The sequence below is a fragment of the Poecilia mexicana genome, unplaced genomic scaffold (assembly GCF_051168715.1).
Source record: "Poecilia mexicana isolate PSO_F unplaced genomic scaffold, ASM5116871v1 scaffold_7, whole genome shotgun sequence".
NCBI lineage: Eukaryota > Metazoa > Chordata > Actinopteri > Cyprinodontiformes > Poeciliidae > Poecilia > Poecilia mexicana.
In genome coordinates, this window is record NW_028263376.1 from 19,155,752 (window position 1) to 19,175,741 (window position 19,990).

The window sequence follows — 19,990 nt, forward strand, 5'->3', positions numbered from 1 at the left end:
GAACGAATCTCTATCCGTCCTATTTATCTGATTTACACGAGTCCATCAGCTACCAAGATCAACCTCACTATACAGATCATTCATAGACCCTTTGTTTCCACTAGTTTGACTAAATATTCCTCTTATACATAGTGGAGTCTCTCCTTATGAATGATTTAGATGATACTTTTCCACAGTGAAACACAATATTCCCTAATGACTCATAAAGCACATTTATATCCTTTAATCAACTACAGCCACAAAGAATGCTCATCATAAATGTATGGATTCAGAAATTTAGCATTCAGAGTGAAACAAGCCCACATATTTACAAACACTTTTTTTATTCATTTTTTGCTTCGTACACAGCTGATGTTAGACGTCAAAGAAACACTGTTACGCCACAGAATGCATCAAATTAGGAGAGCGCTTCAGAAGCTGCTTGAAATTGTTCTACAGAAATGTTTTCCTCGACGAGGAAAGCATAAGGTCAAGCCTCTTTGTTTTAATTTATAAATCTAAAAAGCTGAAACAAATTTGAACCAAAGTTGAGGAAGAAACCTTCAGAACGTGTTGCACTCATAATTAACATAAACTTTGCGGTTGGAGTTAACAAACAGAAAAAGATGCAGTTACAGAGGGTAAGTTGGTCCTTGCAAAAGTTTTCACAGACACAATAAAAAGCTCCTTCTCAGTCTCTCACAACACTTCAGGTTTTGCAAAGATATGTTCTATATATATACACACAACATGAAAGGAAAATCTTCTGTTTTAACAGATAATGTCTAAAAACACACATATGTCAAGAGGATCCGGACCTCTGCATGGTTCCCCCCTCCATACAAATGAAAGTTGAGGCTTGTGAAATAACAAAGGTTTAATAGCAGCTCTATATTTCCAGCTGTTTCCTTGTCAAATGGACTCAAATCCTCACTTCCTCTGCCTGCTTCCGAGAAGGTACGAACAGAGCGAAGTTCCAGGGAAAACAGCCGGAGCAAGAATTGGTCCTTGAGGTTTTAGTCTCATGCCAGAGAGTAGATGGTATTCATCGGAGAGTGGAGCTCTAGATTTCCACCAAAGTCCAAGTCCCTGACGTCTCTCCTCGTTCCCGTGTACTGGCCGATGAACGATCCGTCCTCATTGAACTGGATTTCTCCTCCTTCTCCGTATTCAACCAGGCTGTCGTCGCTGTCTGATCTCTTCAGTATCGCCTCCACAGACGGCTGAGCTCTCTGGAGTCCTCTTTCCTCCTCTCTGGCAAAAAGAATATGGGTGTCAGCACAAATTGGATCTCAGAAACATGAACTATTGTGACTGAAATACAGTAAAAGGTAATGCGTCGTACCGCCGCGGATAGGGCAAAGTTGAGACACGTGCTATCCTGAAATATGAAAACATTTAATTAAACTGTGTAAAATTAAAAGATTGAAATTCACAAAGTAACTTTTTTTTCTTCATAAAGTTACTGTAAATAATGTCAATAGTGTCAATAAATCAACATTTAGTCTTTTCATACCTTTCAAGGGACCTTGAGTGGTTGAGTGGAAAAAACAGAAGGTTGAGGTATTGGAAGGGAAAGTTTTAGATAGAGAAGGAAAAGTAAAGAAACAAAAAAAAAAGCTATTTAATCAAAGGGTTACAGAAAATAAGGTCAGATATGTGATTTGAACTGCATCTGTGCTCGGATGTGCTAAAGCGTGATTAACAATAAAGCCGCAGCTTCCATTTGGCTCCAATCTTCCTGTTCTTAGGAAAGGCTCACGTTGGAGGTTGTGTCTGGGCAGAGGACATTAGTTCAGGAGAAAACAATTCAAATATGATTCACTTCATTATGTATTTCCATGTGATTTTGCATTATTGAATGTGAAAGTGTGTCAGGCCTAAAGCAGGCTGAGGCTCCATTTATTGGAGTTGATAAAACTTTACTCCAATAAATGGTTGAACCACCAGTAGCCCAGCAAAGAGAACTTACATTACTAGTAAAGATCATTTTAAATCGCTTCTCAAAACTTATTTTTATTTGTTGGCCTTTAACTGAGGCCTGATGCTATAACCTTTAATTTTTGTTTTCTTCACTTATTATTGCACTTATTTTTTATTATGTTTTCTCTTTCTTTTCCCATCAACGTATTCTATTATGTTATCATTTTTGTACAGCACTTCAGTTTTAAATTGGCTTGTAAAAGTGCTATATAAATAAATTTGACATTGACATTCCTTTTCTTCCTCCCTCACTAAACTGCATAAGACAGGTCCACATTGTCCTTGAAACATGCTAAATTGTCCCTGTTATCTCTGCTGCACATGGTAAAGCGAAATCCCTTTAATGCTAAAGGTGGCTGCACTGCTTACACAACATAGCTTTTCCTTTTGTGATGTAATTAGCCATAACAGACCACCAGCACTCATAAAAAACTGAACAATAATTAATTTTTACTTGGCAATTTAGTTGGGTGTTCCTGGATTAGTTAGTTTGTAGATGAAAGTATTTCAAGTGAAAGATTGACATATTTTGTTGATAAATTCTTATATTTCGGGGAGAATTTGCCTGTGTTTTGTTCTCTATATGTGTCCATTGAGAAAATTAGTGCTGAACTTATTCCTTTGTCTACTGTCCAACCAGCCCACATCTCATTAAGCAGGTATTCAATAAACAATGACTGAGACTGACAGGAATTTTAGCTTTTATTTCCTGATAAACGGGTGATGCCTCAACTTGGGAGTATTGATGAAAATTGCTAACTTTAATAATTGCCTTTAGTTATAAATGACCAAACCAAGCCTGTGGTTGCACAACACTGTATAATATTAACTTCATAAATGTCACTCAGATAGACCTCTGCATTAAATGATATCAGGTTGATTCCGGACGAAACGAACCAAACTAACTTTCTAGTTTTCTGTTCAGGTAGTGTCATGTCAAAGACTGGGATTTTTCCAAAGAAAAGCCAGTTATGTTTGATTAATTTAGAAACTCAACAGTAATTGGATGCAAAGTACCAATCTACAAAAAAAAAAAAAAAAAACTGTTTTCATTTGTTTATTTAAAACTCATCCTTGAACTTGTTCAGTTAGGATGGTAATGTCACAGAGCATTTTCAATTTACGAAAGGAAAATACACAGATACAGAGCAAATCCATGCAAACAATGTTATCAGAGTATAACCTGAACTGATAGATGTGTGTTACAGTGTGACATTATTCCTCATTACCAACTAAAAACAATAATACAGCAGTTTATATGTTAGTTTTGGATGTTTACCTGTAATCAAATGTTCCCTCCTGATCTTTGTCATCCACCAGTTCCAATGAAATGTCCTTTTTGTCGCGCACTAATTCATAGAAAAAGTTTAAGTTAAACAGTTTGCTAGGAAAACAGAAGCAAACAGCAAATGTTCTATCAAATATGCACAGTTATTTTAGTAATTAATTGCACATAGATTTATGTAAGACATAAAAATACTGGACGCAGGACTTTATGCTGGTTTGTTTTTCCCAGTGTGCACCTCTGCATACCGGAATATTTCACAGGAATTCCCCCCCTTTGTACCTGGATATTTTCCTCCTCGGCTCCTCTTGATGAAACACACTATGAGGAGGATGAGCACGATGAGAGCCACAGCACACATGATGCCAATAAACCACCCCTGAGTGGAAATGTCCACCTGGTCCTGAGCATATACTGGGACAAACAATCACACAGGAAGAGAGTCAGCATCTTCCCAGCACTCCAAAGCGGTTGTGTCAAAAAAACCCGAGAACAAGAGTAAATTACTCTCTGTGGTGTAGTGGGGAGACTCCTCCGTATGCCACTCTCCCAGCCCGACCCGAGTGTGTGCAGCCACAGAGAATCTGTAGCGAGTGTAGCGGTCGAATCGCCGGATAGAGAAGCTCGTCACGTTCGGTGGGAACTCCTCCACTTTCAGCTCTTCTCCTCTGCTTGCATTCACTGTGGAGAGGTGGGATACTTCACAAAACTTGGACAACTCTTGATGTCGATCCTGGAACATTAAACGTTCAGGTATCTGACCGCTGAGTAGTTACAAAAGTTTATTACCCTCTTCACAGACTTCAGTAGTATTTGGATTTCTATGTGCAGATACTACAGTGGTTATGAGGGGAAAGGATGCATAACCAGCTTCTCTGAAATTGCTGTGAGTAGTTGATTTTTACGTATTTCTGAGTGCGCTTGGCATCGTTTGTTAGAGTCTTTTGGCATACCTACCTGTCTGGTATTTCAGGCTGTAGCCAGTAATAACACCATTAGGCTCTTCTGGTAGGTCCCAGTCAACATAAATGCTGTCCAGATGTCTCTGTTGGATCCTGAAGGATCTTGGAGCAGATGGTACTGTAAAAACAAAGCCCAGGATTGTAAGCAACATTTTAATGCAAAGCCTGTAGAAAAATAGCAGCATATTACTTGCAGATGGTTTATTTTATTTTTATTATTATTATTAGTATTATTATTATTTTTTTTTTTTTTTTTTTTTTTTAAATTTTTTTTATACCTCCTTCTGGTGTGGAGAAGTGGATGTGATTACTTGGCGGTCCTTCATACCGGCTGTTCGTCACTACTATATACATCACGTAGTTGCTATAAGGAATGAGGTCAGTGACGACGCCTGAGGGTTCTGGATCGCTGTTGGGAAACACTTTGGACCTCATGGCTCTGTTGACCCTGTGCCACCTCAGCTGGCTGCTGTCTCTCCAGTAGTAGACCTTAAAATTCAGAAGAAACACTTTTCAGTCTTTGCCTCTGTGTCGTCACATATTTGGCACCAGAGTCAAAATATGAAATGATGATCAACTAAAAAAACACACACACACACACACACAAAATTAGTAACATTATCAAATAGAATTACCAGCACAGCAAAAACATGAATGTAGCTTATTGAATGTTGTTGTAACTCAAATACCATGAAATGAGCTATTAACCATCCTATAGCAATTAGCTATAATAATGTACAGGGAAGGTTCCGCAGCTATTATTACGTTTTAACTTTTGTCACAGTCATAATAGACCCACCTTGTATTCTTTGAGCTGTCCCATAATAGATTCACGTGTCACTGGGTCCCAGTGTAACGTAACCTGAGTGCTCTCGATGTCAGACACTCTCAAGTTCAGGGGGGCCGCTATCGGACCTGGAAAAAAAATAGAAATGGAATGCCAGCTTATCTTTACTGTTGATAAGAAAAAGTCTTTCTGAGTAGTTTGTAAGGCAAGAAAGGAAAAAAGACATGGAATATGAATAAACAGAGAGGTATTGTCTTCTGAGAGAATGTTGATGGCAATGTGCTGAAAATGTTCTAAAATAAGCCAAAAGAGAACTTTTTAGTTTCTTCTCTAATGTCACGTCTGTCTTCATAAAGTGGGAGAAACAGCAGGAATATTTTGGAAATTTACCACAAACTATTTTGGTGATTTGTTCATTATTTACAGAGTGCGTGTTTTCAAACGTTTCACTGAGATTTAAATGATAAAGCAGCAAATAGACAAACGGCACCGTAAGTGCAAGCAATACTTACGGTCTTCACCAGAGTAACCAATGACCACGGGCGACTCAGGTCCAAGCCCGAAGTCATTGACTGCCTGGACTTTGAGCTCGTAGGGGGTGAACGTGTCCGCGTCATAAATGTAATACTTCAGCCACTTTGTAGTTGCATTTTTCCACTCCTCTCTGGAATCCCTCCTTCTCCACCAAACCAGATACTTCAAGTGTGGTCCGTTCCACTCTCGCCACGTCAGAGGCTGCAAACACAAGAACTGTCAATGTGATGTTTTGTGTTAAGGAAGATTTATGTTGTAAACTCCCACAGGGAAATACAGATTTACGGTTTTATGTCAGTCCGAGTTACCTCCCAGCTGATTTCCATGTTATTTCTCCATGTACCCACACCTTTCAGATTCTTTGGTATGACATCAGGAGCTGAACAAGAAAACAAAATGATCTGTAATTGATTTAAAACCACATGTTCCAAGCTTGGATTTTTCCAAGCAAAAAAAGAGACAAGCAGGCATGATTTTATCAAAAGTTATAAATCTAACTCTTTTTTTTGTTGTCCTTTTGATCAGGAGGTTGTTCAGAATAGTGTCTCTCTGGAAAGTCTGCTCATTAGCTGTTAACCTTAAGTGAGTCCTAAGACACAGGAGGTCGAGTCACGGCCTGAGGCGTCCTTCTGCATCGCGCTCTAGACTGCTTCAATCCTGAGGAGCAGCTTACTCAGAGTGTAACACAGATTTCTCCACTAGGAATACGTTTACACGGCACATTGATTTCCACAAACGTACCGAGGACAAACATAAAACCCAACGGGTCGTAATTAAAACTAGTTTATTCTGAATACTAATGTAAAATAGGAATACTCCTATTTGCCTGCTACTACTTTCTCAGTTTTAAACCCTTCTAAATATAATAACTAGGTTTTACACTTACATGCAGGATCACTCCTGACTCATTCTGAATCAGAAGAATAATAGATTTGCAGATTATAGTCAAGGTTATATAAGTACATTTGATTGAAACAAAATTTTATTATTATTATTATTATTATTAGCTGTATTAATAATAGAAAACTAAATGAACTGATGGAAGTTGCATACAAATGGTTTCATGGGAATGCCACTTACACAGGCTACTTTGTTTGGATCTGAGTCGCAGAGAAAACAACATCCTGCCAAGCAAACCCACATATTACATATTGTGCTAATTTTGTCAAAAATGATTTCTTAATCTAGTATCGTTCCCCATTTGACAAACATAAACATTTATGTTTCTATTATTTACATGTTAGATTATGCTACTGCATGAAAAAAAGATAATTTACGACTTTAAAAAGGTCAGTGTGAAGTTCTCTCTATGTCCTTAAATTATATATATACATATTTATATATAAAATCAATCATGTTTCTCGTGTTTATAAGCTAATAATTGCAAATATTGTCACTCAGCATGAGACCCACGTGCGCCGCTGGTCTGGAAGCGCTTAGATGGCCGACTGGGACGACTCGATCCGATTTCATTGTTGGCAATAACCCTGAACTCGTAGTAGGTGAAAGGTTGCAGATGCAGCATGACAGAGTTGAGATTTCCTGGGTATGTCGATAGGTTTTTCCACTTTCCTGGTATCCAGTCATCGTCATCATACTGCACTAAATACTCTGTCGGAAATCAAAAAATGGTGCTTAATATTATCATGACGAACACACATGCAAAACATTTCAAAAGCAAAACGTGTATTCCTGTCAGTTTATTTAGCTGATTCATTTTTACCAGTGATGGGGCTGTGGTTGCTGTCCCCAGGGACCCAACTGAGTCGCACACTGCGTTCGTATGGATCTGACAGTTCCAAGTCAGTCGGAGGACTTGGTCGGTCTACAACAACAAACAGACAAAAAACAAAACGTAAAAACAGTTTTAAGACGAACAGGCAGCTTATCTGCTAAAATAGGTTTTCCTTCCTCTGGGTCCTACCCATCACCATTAGGTGTGCTGATGCAGACTTCTGTTCCAGGTCATTTTGGATCACACATGTGTAATTCCCCTCATCACCTCTGTTCACATTAGTTATGACCAGGTTTGATTCATCCATAGAGACTCTACCAAAGTAAAAAAAAAACAAACCCTCAGATCACACTGAAATAAAAAGCTTTAATTCTGTTGTGAGACATGAATTAAACTTGAGGAAAAGTCACGGACCTCCAACTGAGAGCAGCTTGGTTTTTGTTTTTCATCCATGTTGTTTTGATTGGTGTGGTGATGTCTGCTTTTACACCACACTCCAGGCGCACATCACTTCCACGCAGGACTTTCATACTCCGTGGTTTGGTCACAATTATGATGGGCTCTAAGAAGCATAGCAAACAATGCTGCTGTCAGACCGTTAGTAGAGCCTCCTGGTGACAAACGTTTTCTGTGAGGATCTGTCGTCTTTACCTTTGACCTCTACTCGGACTTGATTCTCATCTCTCCCTGCTATGTTGCTGATCACACACAGGTAGGTACCCTGGTCTTCTATCTGGATGCGTTTGATCTCCAGAGTCCCGTTCCTGTGGGTCCTGAAACGGTTTCCCTCCAGATTTCCTTGTCCGTATTTGGACCTGTGTCAGACAAGCCATAAACCTGCAGACTCGGATAGGTTGCTCCCTAATGCCAGCCAAGACGAACAAAACGTACCATCGCAGTTCAGGAACGGGAGAGCCAAAGAAGCGACAGTCTAAAAAGGCACGATGTCCCTCTATCGTCTTTATGAGCTCATTCCTGGGCCCAATAATGCGAGGCGTCGCATCTGAGGGACAAAACACAAGATCATCTCAGTAAATTTGGTGACTGATACTCACCACAAGGAGGATAAGCCACAAAACATCAGTGGACTGTTCACTGGTTCATATTTGGAATTAAATTGTTGTAAATTTGAGTGGAAGGAAAAAGTGTGACAGAAAAACAGAATAAAAGCCCCATTGAGATGATTGTGGGGAGAGTCGCAAAGCAGACACTGCAGCTGGATTCAGTGCTTTTAGAGCCACAACCGACAGACCTGTCGGTAACAACTGTGCTTTCATGTCTGTTTTTCTGTATTTTTCTAAAAGGAGATGAAATATTGGCATATATTTTAACATTTTCTTAGCTTAACAAAGGCAAAGACAACTTTTCACCCTCAAAGTTGTTCTAACAATTTATCTTTAACAACTATTCTGGCTGGGAGCTTCCAGTCTGAGAACTCCCAGTTGAGTAGCAAACCAGATGTTTTTAACGTTGCACTTTTGTTCCTCAAATGTAAGTAAACAAATGAAGCTAAAAAAAAATACTCTGAATGACACTGACAAGGCAGATGTGACGTCTTTTCAATGTAACTACATAAAGTTGTTGATTTGTGTTGACTGTTTCTGTAGAGTTGGTCAAATAAAATAACGCAAGATGTTGTAGATTCCAATGCCTGTCAACATAGAAGAGTATTAGGAATACATCTAATGGATGTTTATATTTCACTGTCATTTGGATTGTTCATGGTTATTTGTAAAAAAGATTCACAATTTATGGCTTAGTGCTGACTTTGAAAAATAACTGAATATTCTCTAAGTAACAAAACTTACGTAGCACATTGACAAACGCATTGGCCAGTAGGTACCCATGCTCATTGGAGGCATTGCACTGATAGACAGCCGTGTTTTCTGTGGACACGCTGCGAAAGGTTATCGTTTCTCCAGACACCTGCCTGTTAGGCTGCGGTGTAGACGCTGAAAGACAAATGACATGTGGGTGAAGAAAAGACTGGGCAAGAATTAACATTTAGATTCATTTTTAAAAGCTCATACTGTGCCCCCCACACTTTGACAAACAAAGTAAAGAGTCATTAAAAGACCTAATTAAAATGTATATTTTGCTGCATTAAAAAATGAAGAAAAAAAATCTACAAAGATCGAAGGTGCTCTGTTCAGTTCATGCCAAATATGTTTCCTACACAAAATGTAATCATGAGATGATCATGGGAGAAGGTCGATTTGGATCTGGTGACCTACTTCATATATGTTAGATGATCATCCTGCTAAAAGAAAAAAAACACTGGTATTCTGAAAGAGGCCAACAGTATCATACATCCTTCAGCATATTTAACCTCATCAGTACAAACCATGGCATTCTGGCTAAAGACCTGGAAACATTTAACAAATTGTTTACTTGAAATCATAATAGCAGAACAAAAGGCTTCCTCATTGCATGTCTCTGCAGCAACTAGTTTTCTTCTACTTTGGACTGAGTAGTTAGGTTAATCTGCTGAAGATTAACATAACTGCTGCTGAAGATGCTGCTCTTTGCTGCAGTTCTTCAAAGGTGAACCTTACATATTTAATTGCCTCTCTTATCCCCTTCACTGTGAGTGGGGGCAAGCTAAGCCTGAGTTCTAGCAGAGATATTTTTGTCACTGGTCCAGCTTTTTCAAACTACAGCTCTGGAAAAAAATAAGAGGCCACTTAAAATCATCAGTTTCTCTGATTTTACTCTTTATAGGTTTATGTTTGAGTAAAATGAACATTATTCTTTTATTCTACGAACTACTGACAACCGGTCTCTGAAACTCCGAGCAAAAGTTTATTATTTATCTTCAGAAAATGAGAAATGGTCAAAATCACAAAAAAAGATGGAGTGATTTCAGAGCCCAAATAACAGAAAGAAAACAAGTTCATATTCATTTAGATACAACAATACTAATGTTTTAACTCAGGAAGAGTTCAGAAACATTGTATGTCTTTCGTTCATCTCTTCCTGTCTTTTCCATTTGTAAGAATAGCTAAGAGAAATGGGACTTTGTGCTACATCATATTAATACCCATTAAAAAAAGACATACATTCCTATTTAAAAGTTCCTAGACAAAGTTGAATTGCTCTAAAGCACATGTGTCAAACTCGCCATGTCATTTTATGTGGCCCCCGCAGCATTTTATAGGCCGACATTGACTTACAATAGGTTTTGAGCACGAATTGACTAAAAACTACATCTCCCACAATGCATTCCGATCGTTACTAGCTAACATTACGGCTTCTCGCCACTAGAGAGCAGCAGAGTCACCTCAAGCTGCTTATTGATTTTCCCAGTGAATAAAACTGAGACATCAACAAGCTAACATCAAAACGTCCAAGAAAAGATAAATCGATTTACAAGTAAGACTGTGAATGAAGATGTGTGTGAGTTGGTGTCAGGGCGGCAGGTCGCGCTAGACGTTATCTTGACCGACAACATAAAAAAAAAAATCGGTCCTGTACTATTTTATCCGTGAAATTACAATCATATTAACATCGACTATTTAGTCATATTTTATACGGTTTAGTTAATATTCACCGTGAATCCAGATCCCATCACAAATTAAGCAGATAAATGTATCTACATTTTTCTCATAGTGATAAAAACCACCCCAATAACTTTTAATAAATTAAATAACGACTTCACTTAAATTAGCATCACTTCACCCGCTGGGGTCTGAACGCACTTCCTCCTGGTTCCCATCTGCAGAAAAATCTGCGCTAATTCATCAGTCAGTTGGATCTGTCTGATCCAAACAGATCAACTGAACTCTGTGAGTGTTTTACCCTGTGCGATCCGGTGTGCGCTTTTACCAGGATTATTTATTTATTTAGCGTGGTTTCGCTTCTCCGAAACGGACAGATGTTACGTCTGCAGCTCCTCCAGAACGCCGCTCTCCTGGGTAACGTGCACCAAGAAGGCTCCATTTGTTAAATCCGCTGGATGAGTTTCTCCCAGCGGTTTCTAAGTCTTCGCAGCGGCGGAGCCTCGTCCGCAGTGGTTGAGCAGCGGACTGCGCATGTTACAGTCTAATTAACTTTAACACGCCATTTCAACCAAAGGTTTGTAATGCACTTCCTAACCATTTTTTAATTTGTAAGTATTGATTTTATTTTTTAGCCATTTAGCCAAGACTCTGTAGAACCATTTGTCTCTGCTAATGACATCTTCAATACATTTATTGATCTCAGGCTTAGTTTATGGACTGAACAGACAGAAACAGTTACATTTTGAACTGTTGATTTTATTTTTGAACCATTTTTTTATTGTAAAATGTTGATTTTATTTTTGAACCATTTTTTATTTTAAAGTGTTGATTTTATTTTGAACCATTTTTTCACAATAAATAATTTATTTTTGGACCATTTTTTTTAATTGTAAAGTGTTGATGTTATTTTTGAAACCTTATTTATTTTGAAGTGTTGATTTCATTTTTGAACCATTTTTTTATTGTGAAGTGTTGATTTTATTTTTGAACCATTTTTTTTATTGTGAAGTTTTTATTTTTGAACCATTTTTAAATTTTAAAGTGTTGATGTTATTTTTGAACCATTTTTTTAATTGTAAAGTGTTGATGTTATTTTTGAAACCTTATTTATTTTGAAGTGTTGATTTTATTTTTGAACCCTTATTTATTTTGAAGTGTTGATTGTCTGAAAGACCTTACACATGAATTGCCCCATATGGGGTTTGAACCGATGACCTCAGCATTACCAGCACCGTGCTCTAACCTGTTGAGCTAACTCACCTACCTTACAAACTGTTGAGTTTCCATGGATTTAAGAAGATCTTACCACAATGGAGATTTGATAAAAGTGCTTATATTCCAATGTTTTTCAAAACAACATACATAATATTTTATTTTCCAAAGATTTTGTATTTTGAAGTGTTGATATTATTTTTGAACCATTTTTAATTTTCAAGTGATTGTATTTCAGAGATATTTTTTTATTTAATGTCTTAATTTTATTTTTGAACCATTTTTTATTTGTAAGTATTGATTTTATTTTATAGCCATTTAGCCAAGTCTCTGTAGAACCATTTGTCTCTGCTAATGACATCTTTAATACATTTATTTGATCTCAGGCTTAGTTTATGGACTGTAATGTGAAATTGGGCACAATTATAAGTCTGACAGTTTGTTCACCAAGTTACTGTGCTCTCTGAGAGGATCTGTGGTATAAGTATTTGACTTTGTTCCATGCCCATCATTGACATTAGTCTCTAACAAAATGTGGATCATCTACCAGGAACACTCCAAAGAGCATGAGTTTCTGTAGTGTAGTGGTTATCACGTTGGCTTTACACGCAAAAGGTCTCTGGTTCAAAACCAGACAGAAACAGATTTTGCATGTTCTATTCATCACAGGTGTTTACTAAAGGTCAACAAGGGTTCAGTGGTGTCATGGTCTGTACTCTGAATCCAGGCATCTGAGTGCAAACCTCAATTGAAATTTTCATGCGTTGCATCTCACATCATCAACTTTGGAACCTCAAACTGAAACAAAGCAGAGAAGTTCAGTTCCTGTAGTGTAGTGGTTATAACGTTTGCTTTACACGCAATAGGTCTCTGGTTTGAAACCAGACAGATATGGTTTTTGTAGGTTATGCATCTCTTGGGTGCAGTCAGACAACAAGAGCCTTCCTCTTTTGTGATGGTTCATTTGCCAATCGACTTCAATGTAGGCTTCTTTGAAATCGAAGCTACTTTACTTCAATTACCAATTGGCAGTTGTATGGCGTAATGCACATGTGTCAAACTAAAGGCCCGCGGGCCACATGTGGCCCCCCAGCATTTTATAGGCCAATGATTGACTTAAAATAGGTTTTGAGCACGAATTGACTACAAACTACATTTCAACCAAAGGTTTGTAATGCGCTTCCTAACCAGACGCTCCAAAGCGTCCGGTCCGTAACTCTTCAACACGCTGTCAGCTCCCGGTCAGAAAGACGCATTTAGTTCAGAGACCATGAGATGATATTCAGAAAGGATTTTTTTAATTAATAGATTTCAGTTGCCTCTGAGACTAAATCTTTGCGTAAAGTCTATAATGTCTGCCCATGTGACTTGTTTTTATTATTTGTTTGCTTACCTTTAAACACTGATTTAAATATTGTAATTTTTAAACTGAGCAGTAATTGTACATCCATGGAAACTCAAATGTAATATTAAAACTTCAATACATAAAATCAGTTATTTAACAATATGAGGTGGTGTTTAATTTATTTTTAACATTGTATTTTTATACATTTATGCTAGGGCTGCCCAAGTCTAGTTTTCCAGAGCTACCATCTGCAACTTCAGATGGATTCCTTCTCTAACACACCTGGACCATTGACTCATTATAAGCCTCTACAGAACTGAATGAGGGAAGTCAACCTTTTGTCTGGGGTGTTTTAGCAGGGATGCACTCCTGATTTGTACCGTCAATGTGGCCCGTTGAGGGTGGCCAACATGCTGAAGTGGCCCTCGGTGAAATTGAGTTTGACACCCCTGCTCTAAAGCATATATTTTATTCAGATTACTGATTTCAACACTAAATAATGAATGTATATCTTAAAACTATTTTACAAATCTCTACCAGGTTGACAGTATATTTGCAGGATGCTAAACACATCCTAAAACATAGACTTACTCTCAATTGGTTCCCCGTTTATGGACCAGCTTATCGTCGGTCGAGGGGCCCCATCAGAGCGACACACCAGCTGTCCGTTTTCCTCAGGAGCCAAGATCAGATTTGTAGGCCTTTCCAACCAGAATGGAGCCGCTGTTCAACACAGAGCACATTAGCTGGTGCAAAAATGTGCTCCAAATAAAAACAGTTTGTTTCTGAAAGTCTCACCTCTGACCCTGACCGTTATCGTGTGCTCAATGTACCCGATCTTGTTGGTAGCTGTACACACGTACTCTCCAGCGTCTTCAAAAGACGCCTTTGGAATTTGAATCATTTTGTTGAAGTTTTTCACTTTCATACGTGATGTCACTGGGAGATCCTCGCCGTCCTTAGTCCAGGTGATGCGAGGAGTCGGCCTTAACGATGGATTAAAAAAAACAAAAAAAACAATACTATTTTGTAACAGCAAAGAGGAGAAGATTCGCATAGAATGTTTTCTACGTCTTTGTTTCTCTGAAATTCAACAAAAGGTACAAAGGTCTTGAGTTTGTGAACTTGAGCTTACATCCCTCCAGCTATGCACTCGAGAAGCAGCTCTTCCCCCTGCAGCACAAGAATGGAGCTGGATGAGCCTTTGGGAGACAGCCAGGTGGGGGCGGCCTCGGCCACTGTTCGAGCTGCCGTGGAAACCATTCAGAGGACATCAGCCGCACACACATACACACAGTAAAGGTCCAATCTTTTCATTGAGCAGCACAAAACTAACGCGCCAGTTAACTGTGAAAAAAAAGAAAAAGCAGTGCTCGTGTTTTTAGGACGCAGGCTAACATTCAATTAGACCAACCGATAACGTTGTGTGTTATAATGAGCAGAACAGGGATTCAAAGGCAAAAGTCACATCTGCACACCAGCTTGCAGAGATTCCGGTGAGAATTTAAAACGAGTGTTAAGTGACTCACTTGTAAGCACCTTCACAACCACAGGCATCTTTTGCTGAATCATATTCTTGTAAGGAAATCGAGCGCTACAGCAGTAATCAGTGGTGGAGTCATTAACCAGCACGTTGGAGAAATACAAATCTCCATTGACCCCCATGGAAACTCTGCGATCCTGCCGCACAGCCTGCATGGTGGGAAAAGCTGTCTGAACGGGCCAGTTGAAAGGTCTTGCATACGAACCTAAGCAGAAATAATTAGAAATCCATCATATAAAATATTGTTCTGAAATAAAATTCTAATCATACTCATCAGCACTAATGCCCAGAGAACATATGCGTTTTTTAGGCATTTATTAAGAGTGAACAAGAAGTGTGATTAGCACTGTTGGAGCATATTTCAACCCAAAGCTCACTATTGTGTGTCGGACACTTACAGCTGGACATCCAGTAGGTTTCAGGTTTAGGGGGGCCTGGTGGAGCGTCGCAGGGCAGGACCAGAGGAAGGCCAGCGCTGATTACGACCGGCTCCAGAATCTCCCTTGGCCACACAGGAGGTCCTGCACAATCACAGAGGAATGCATGTCTCATCTGAGCAGCAAACTCACCAAACCTTTTTGCCTCCATGTAAGCAAATAATTTAAAAGTATATTACATTGTTATACAGCACACAGGTGAGAATACAGATTCACATGTTTGATTCAAAGCCACATGGACACAAACAGCAGCAGACTTCTCACTGGTCACTGACATTTCCTTCAACTAGACAACTCAGTTCTTTTTTAGTTTCGTATTTTGACTTACTGTACAGCCGCAGTCTGATCTTGTGTGTGTATGCGGACCCATACTGATTGGAGGCAATGCACTGATACTCTGCTTCGTACTGTTCAGGATTGTGTTTGGCATAGATGTCTAGGGTCCCGGAGCGCCTGCGCATTGACACCTGGGAGTCACGGGCCACGTTGAAGTACTTCCCGTTACGCCTCCACGAGAAACTTCATATTTAAGGAGAAGATGGGGGGGAAAAAAAAAATCAATGACGTGACTGCTGATGAGGCTGTTATCTCTCTTTAGCTGGAAATCTCACATAGGATGAGGGTTGCCTTTGGCTTCACACTCCATCACCATGGTTTCTTTGGGATCCACAATGTGCTCCTGTAATGACTGCTTTGTGATGGTTGGAGGTTGTCTGGCTGGAAGGACGAGAGATAAATCAGGCATTTCTACAAAAAGAAACAATGCCTAACAAAAGTATTTAAACCTTTGTCTCACTTTTTCACATCAACATCACAAACGTCAGTGTGTTTCATCGGATTATGTGATAAACAAACAAAGGGAAGTGCATGCATATTGTCCAGGATTACAGAATAATCCTTCACTTTTTAACAATCTTAAGAAATTAATCTGAAAAGTGGGGTATGTATTGGTTATTAGCCTTCTTTATTCTGATATCACTAGCTAAGTTCCAGTGCAACTAATTGCCTTCTGAAATCGCCTAATTAGTAGACAGAGTCTCTTAAGTACTGACTTCACAACTGTGCATCACTTCGCATTGACCTGTCACATAAAATCCCAATGTAACACATTCAGTTTTGTGGCTCTTGTGTGAAAAAGTGAGTCAAGAACACCTGTAAAATGCGCAAACACATTTACAGCCAGCAAACAAGGCAAAAAGAAAAAAGAAGAAACAGACAACCAAGTTTGCAGACTCACTTTCAAGAGGAACGTCCAAAGCCCAAACACTCTGCCACAGAAACAGCAGCAGCCCTGGTCCAACCAGTGTCCTCATCCTTACAGTTCATTTAGTCCAGTAAGAGTTTAATGCCTCCAGCTCAAATGTTCTCAAACTGGTTACAGAAAAAAAAACAACAACATGTGAATTAATGATTCTGTTAAAAAAGCGTTTAGCAAAGCTACTACAGATGAATAATCTCCAGAACATCAACAGGAATATTCAGACACTTTAAATTGTACAATTTTGTATGATGTGGCAAAAATATAAGAACATATTTTTTTTTTACAAGCACACTAACTAAGAATAAAACATTTCACTTGGTTTATAAAGTAGTAACTTTGATACAATCAAAATTATATTTAAATATACCTTTTGGGGAGTTTTAGTCATGAGAGTCATGAGAGTTTTGCCGTTGCTGTTAATTCTGTATCTATAACTGATAATTTATAGGACAGAAAATAGAAATATAATCATTCTGGACTTCAGTAAATTGCTCCAGTAACAATTTCAGCTAAGGTAAAATTATATACAGATGAAATAAATTAATTTTTAAATAAATAAATAAATAATAACGTAATGCAAAAAAAAAAAAAAAAAAAAAACCTAGCTGACAATATAACAAACAAAAACAGATAATGACAAATGTAAAATTACAAGTAATTTCCAGTTTTCTCTTTACTGAGTCAGTGAAGGTCGGTTAGATATTTTCCCACTGAATAGATTGTTAAATATATGGTGGATGTAAAGTAAAACCTAACAAACATGTCATAATTATAATCAAGGAACCTTATTCAAATATTGTTCTGACTGAACAGATATAATAATGAATTTAATGTCTTGGCCTTTACATGACATCAAATTTTAGAATGCAGTCTGATTCAGAGGTGCCTGAAATGCACAAAGCCTGAAAAAAGTCTGAAAAGAATATCTTCCAGGATTAAGGTATTGAAAGGATTTAATTGGAAGTCTATTCAAATGCATTTTTCTATAAATATGTAATGAATCCTGCATCGTTTTAGTTTGTCAAGAACAAAAGTTATGCAAACCTACCTTACTCCTGTAAACTTAAATTACTGATCTCTCCTCCCCATCACCATGGCCTTCTCCACGCATAAATAATTCAATTACTTTTCCCCAGGAAATTATTCTTCTTTTGCACTACAGCAATTAATGCCCCAGTCCTTCAAATATCAGGTCAAGAACCCTGGAACGAGCAGAAACACATCAGTAATTGAGTTTCTGTCCGTCACTGCCACTTACACTCTTCCCACCCATCTGATGAATAATGAATGACTCCATTCAACTCCTACACTTCACCCACTCTACCGTTCAGGTCGAGCTCTCGAAAGTTCCTAACATCTTCATTAAATACAGACACAGTTTTATATAAACTTCCAGCAGATAAATGTGCAGATGCAGCCCAGGAATTTCTGCTTTTCTTCTGAGTGTTTCCTTCTTTTCAAACAGAAGTAGAACTTTAGGGAAAATGAAAGCACAAAGCAACGTCAGCTCGGCACTGTTTGCATTCTTGGTGGTTCTGACGACGTCAAAATGTGGGCTAAAGCAATGCGCTGCACATTATGAATGAATTGTTTGTTTCTGTCACATGAATTTTACATTGCACAAGTCACATGATGTCCTGAGGGCAGCAAAGTTTTTCCAAAGTTATAAAATTTACTTCAGATTTCTATTTGAGTTGTTCAGACACTATTAAAACCAGTGATTTGTCTTTAGAAATAATTTCCAAAGGTATTTAAATATGGCAGTTAAAAAAGGGCGTCGCTGACCTTTGTTTGGTATGTTTTATTTTCTATAAAGAATGGCAGGTTGTCCACAGTATCCTGACTTGTGTGGGGTTCCAGAAATAACAGAGTGGTGTTCAAACAGACCAAGAGTTACTGGCCTGAACAAAAGAGTGAGAGTATGATAAGAATCAACAATAATGAAATAATTACAAGGACAGGTATATTTATGACTCTGCAGTCGGTGTTATCCACATAAATATCCAAAACACAACACCAGCCACCTTACATTGAACAGAAAAGCAGAAAGAGCTGTGATGAGCTCCTTGGCTCTCGGAATGAGCTTTTCTGCCCATACGTTGGACTGTGGCAGGCCTGTAAGTGAGCAGCGATCAGTGCCATGCACCAGATTGCACAGTGAAGAGGCACAGGGGCGCGTGGGACCGGCTCAGTGACGACAAAAGGGCCTCTATGCCCGTGGGTCTCCTCTGGCACGAGTGTCCAGGGCCCCTGTGAGAGCAGATGGCATGCATGAGGGGGTGTTAAACCAAACAGGCTCCCTGTTCAGCCTCAAAGCCGCCATCACTGACACTTTGACGTCACTGCATCAGGACGAGCCCATGAAGATGGAGAAAAAACAAACACTGCTGAGCAAGACGCTGAAAGATTACATCATCACTACTGTGCATTAAGAACATGACGGTCTCAAAACTTATGTTGGAGATATTTAAAAAAAAGTAAAAATATCAAAATTTGTTATAATTTGACTATTAGTAGCTAACTTTTGATGAACTCTTCTTTAGTTCATTACAGCTTTCTCGGGCTCCTTGCTTAATATTTTAATTGGTTTGAGGTAATGGGCAATTGCATCATGTTGATTTTAATGAGCCTGTTTTCTCCAAATGTCAGTTGGACAGATGGCCTCATAAGTTGATAGTAAAAGTTTATGAACTACTCATTATATTCAAGATGCCAAAGTCCTGTGATTGCAAAGCAAAAAGCCCAAATCATCTCCCTCCCGACATCAAGCCTGACACAATGGAACATGGTTTAATTCTCATCTGGATTACAACTTTTCATTGCTTCTCTATTTTTCACCACTGTAATAAAATTATTTTTTTAGTGTTTGTTTCTTGTGTTGCTGTCATCATGTAACATACTTTGATCTTCCTCTTATGCTGCTCTTATGTCTTAGGAAAGCAGATTCCCCCCACCATGATTGTCAGGAAAATGGTATATTGAAATATATTTTTGTTGTGCTTCTTGAAATAACTTTATTCACTTTTACTTAATATCTCCAGATTATTTGGATGATTATTGGAAATGTAAGGCAGAAACACTTGCCTTTCCTGCCTGCTGTCCTGATATACTCCCCATCTAAAGGATTTAGATCATTGTTTTAAAAACTACATAAAGGGAGTAAAAATATGCTCCCCTGGTTTTTTTGCTCTAATATAATTAATACACGATTTTATCAAATACTGAATACAGACTTAATGAAAGTACACCATTTAAACCTCGTGAAGTATTTGCACTTGAATGCATCCTTTTACTCATTATTTGTCTTCTACTGCATCCATAATATTTTTTAAATGTAAAAACTGTAAAGAAGCGCTGTACTGCAAAAGCACTAAATGTTACTGATTGAACAATTAAGGCAAAAATATTCAACTTGGTTGGTGTAACA

General features: G+C 38.4%; 1 protein-coding gene across 1 annotated transcript; it reads right to left on the reverse strand.

Moving 5' to 3' along the window:
- Positions 1-306: 306 nt before the first annotated feature.
- nfascb (neurofascin homolog (chicken) b) lies at positions 307-16,733 on the reverse strand. The gene is given in 25 exon segments (XM_088007204.1): positions 307-1,233; positions 1,325-1,360; positions 1,496-1,507; positions 3,242-3,311; positions 3,530-3,661; positions 3,755-3,928; positions 4,205-4,327; positions 4,488-4,698; positions 5,009-5,124; positions 5,509-5,731; positions 5,839-5,909; positions 6,944-7,141; positions 7,254-7,579; positions 7,680-7,827; positions 7,917-8,080; positions 8,157-8,268; positions 9,074-9,217; positions 13,914-14,045; positions 14,121-14,308; positions 14,458-14,569; positions 14,852-15,070; positions 15,264-15,386; positions 15,631-15,821; positions 15,914-16,019; positions 16,540-16,733. Coding segments are annotated over 25 exon segments (3,639 nt in total). The 5' UTR covers positions 16,616-16,733; the 3' UTR covers positions 307-1,001.
- Between the last annotated feature and the right edge of the window lie 3,257 nt (positions 16,734-19,990).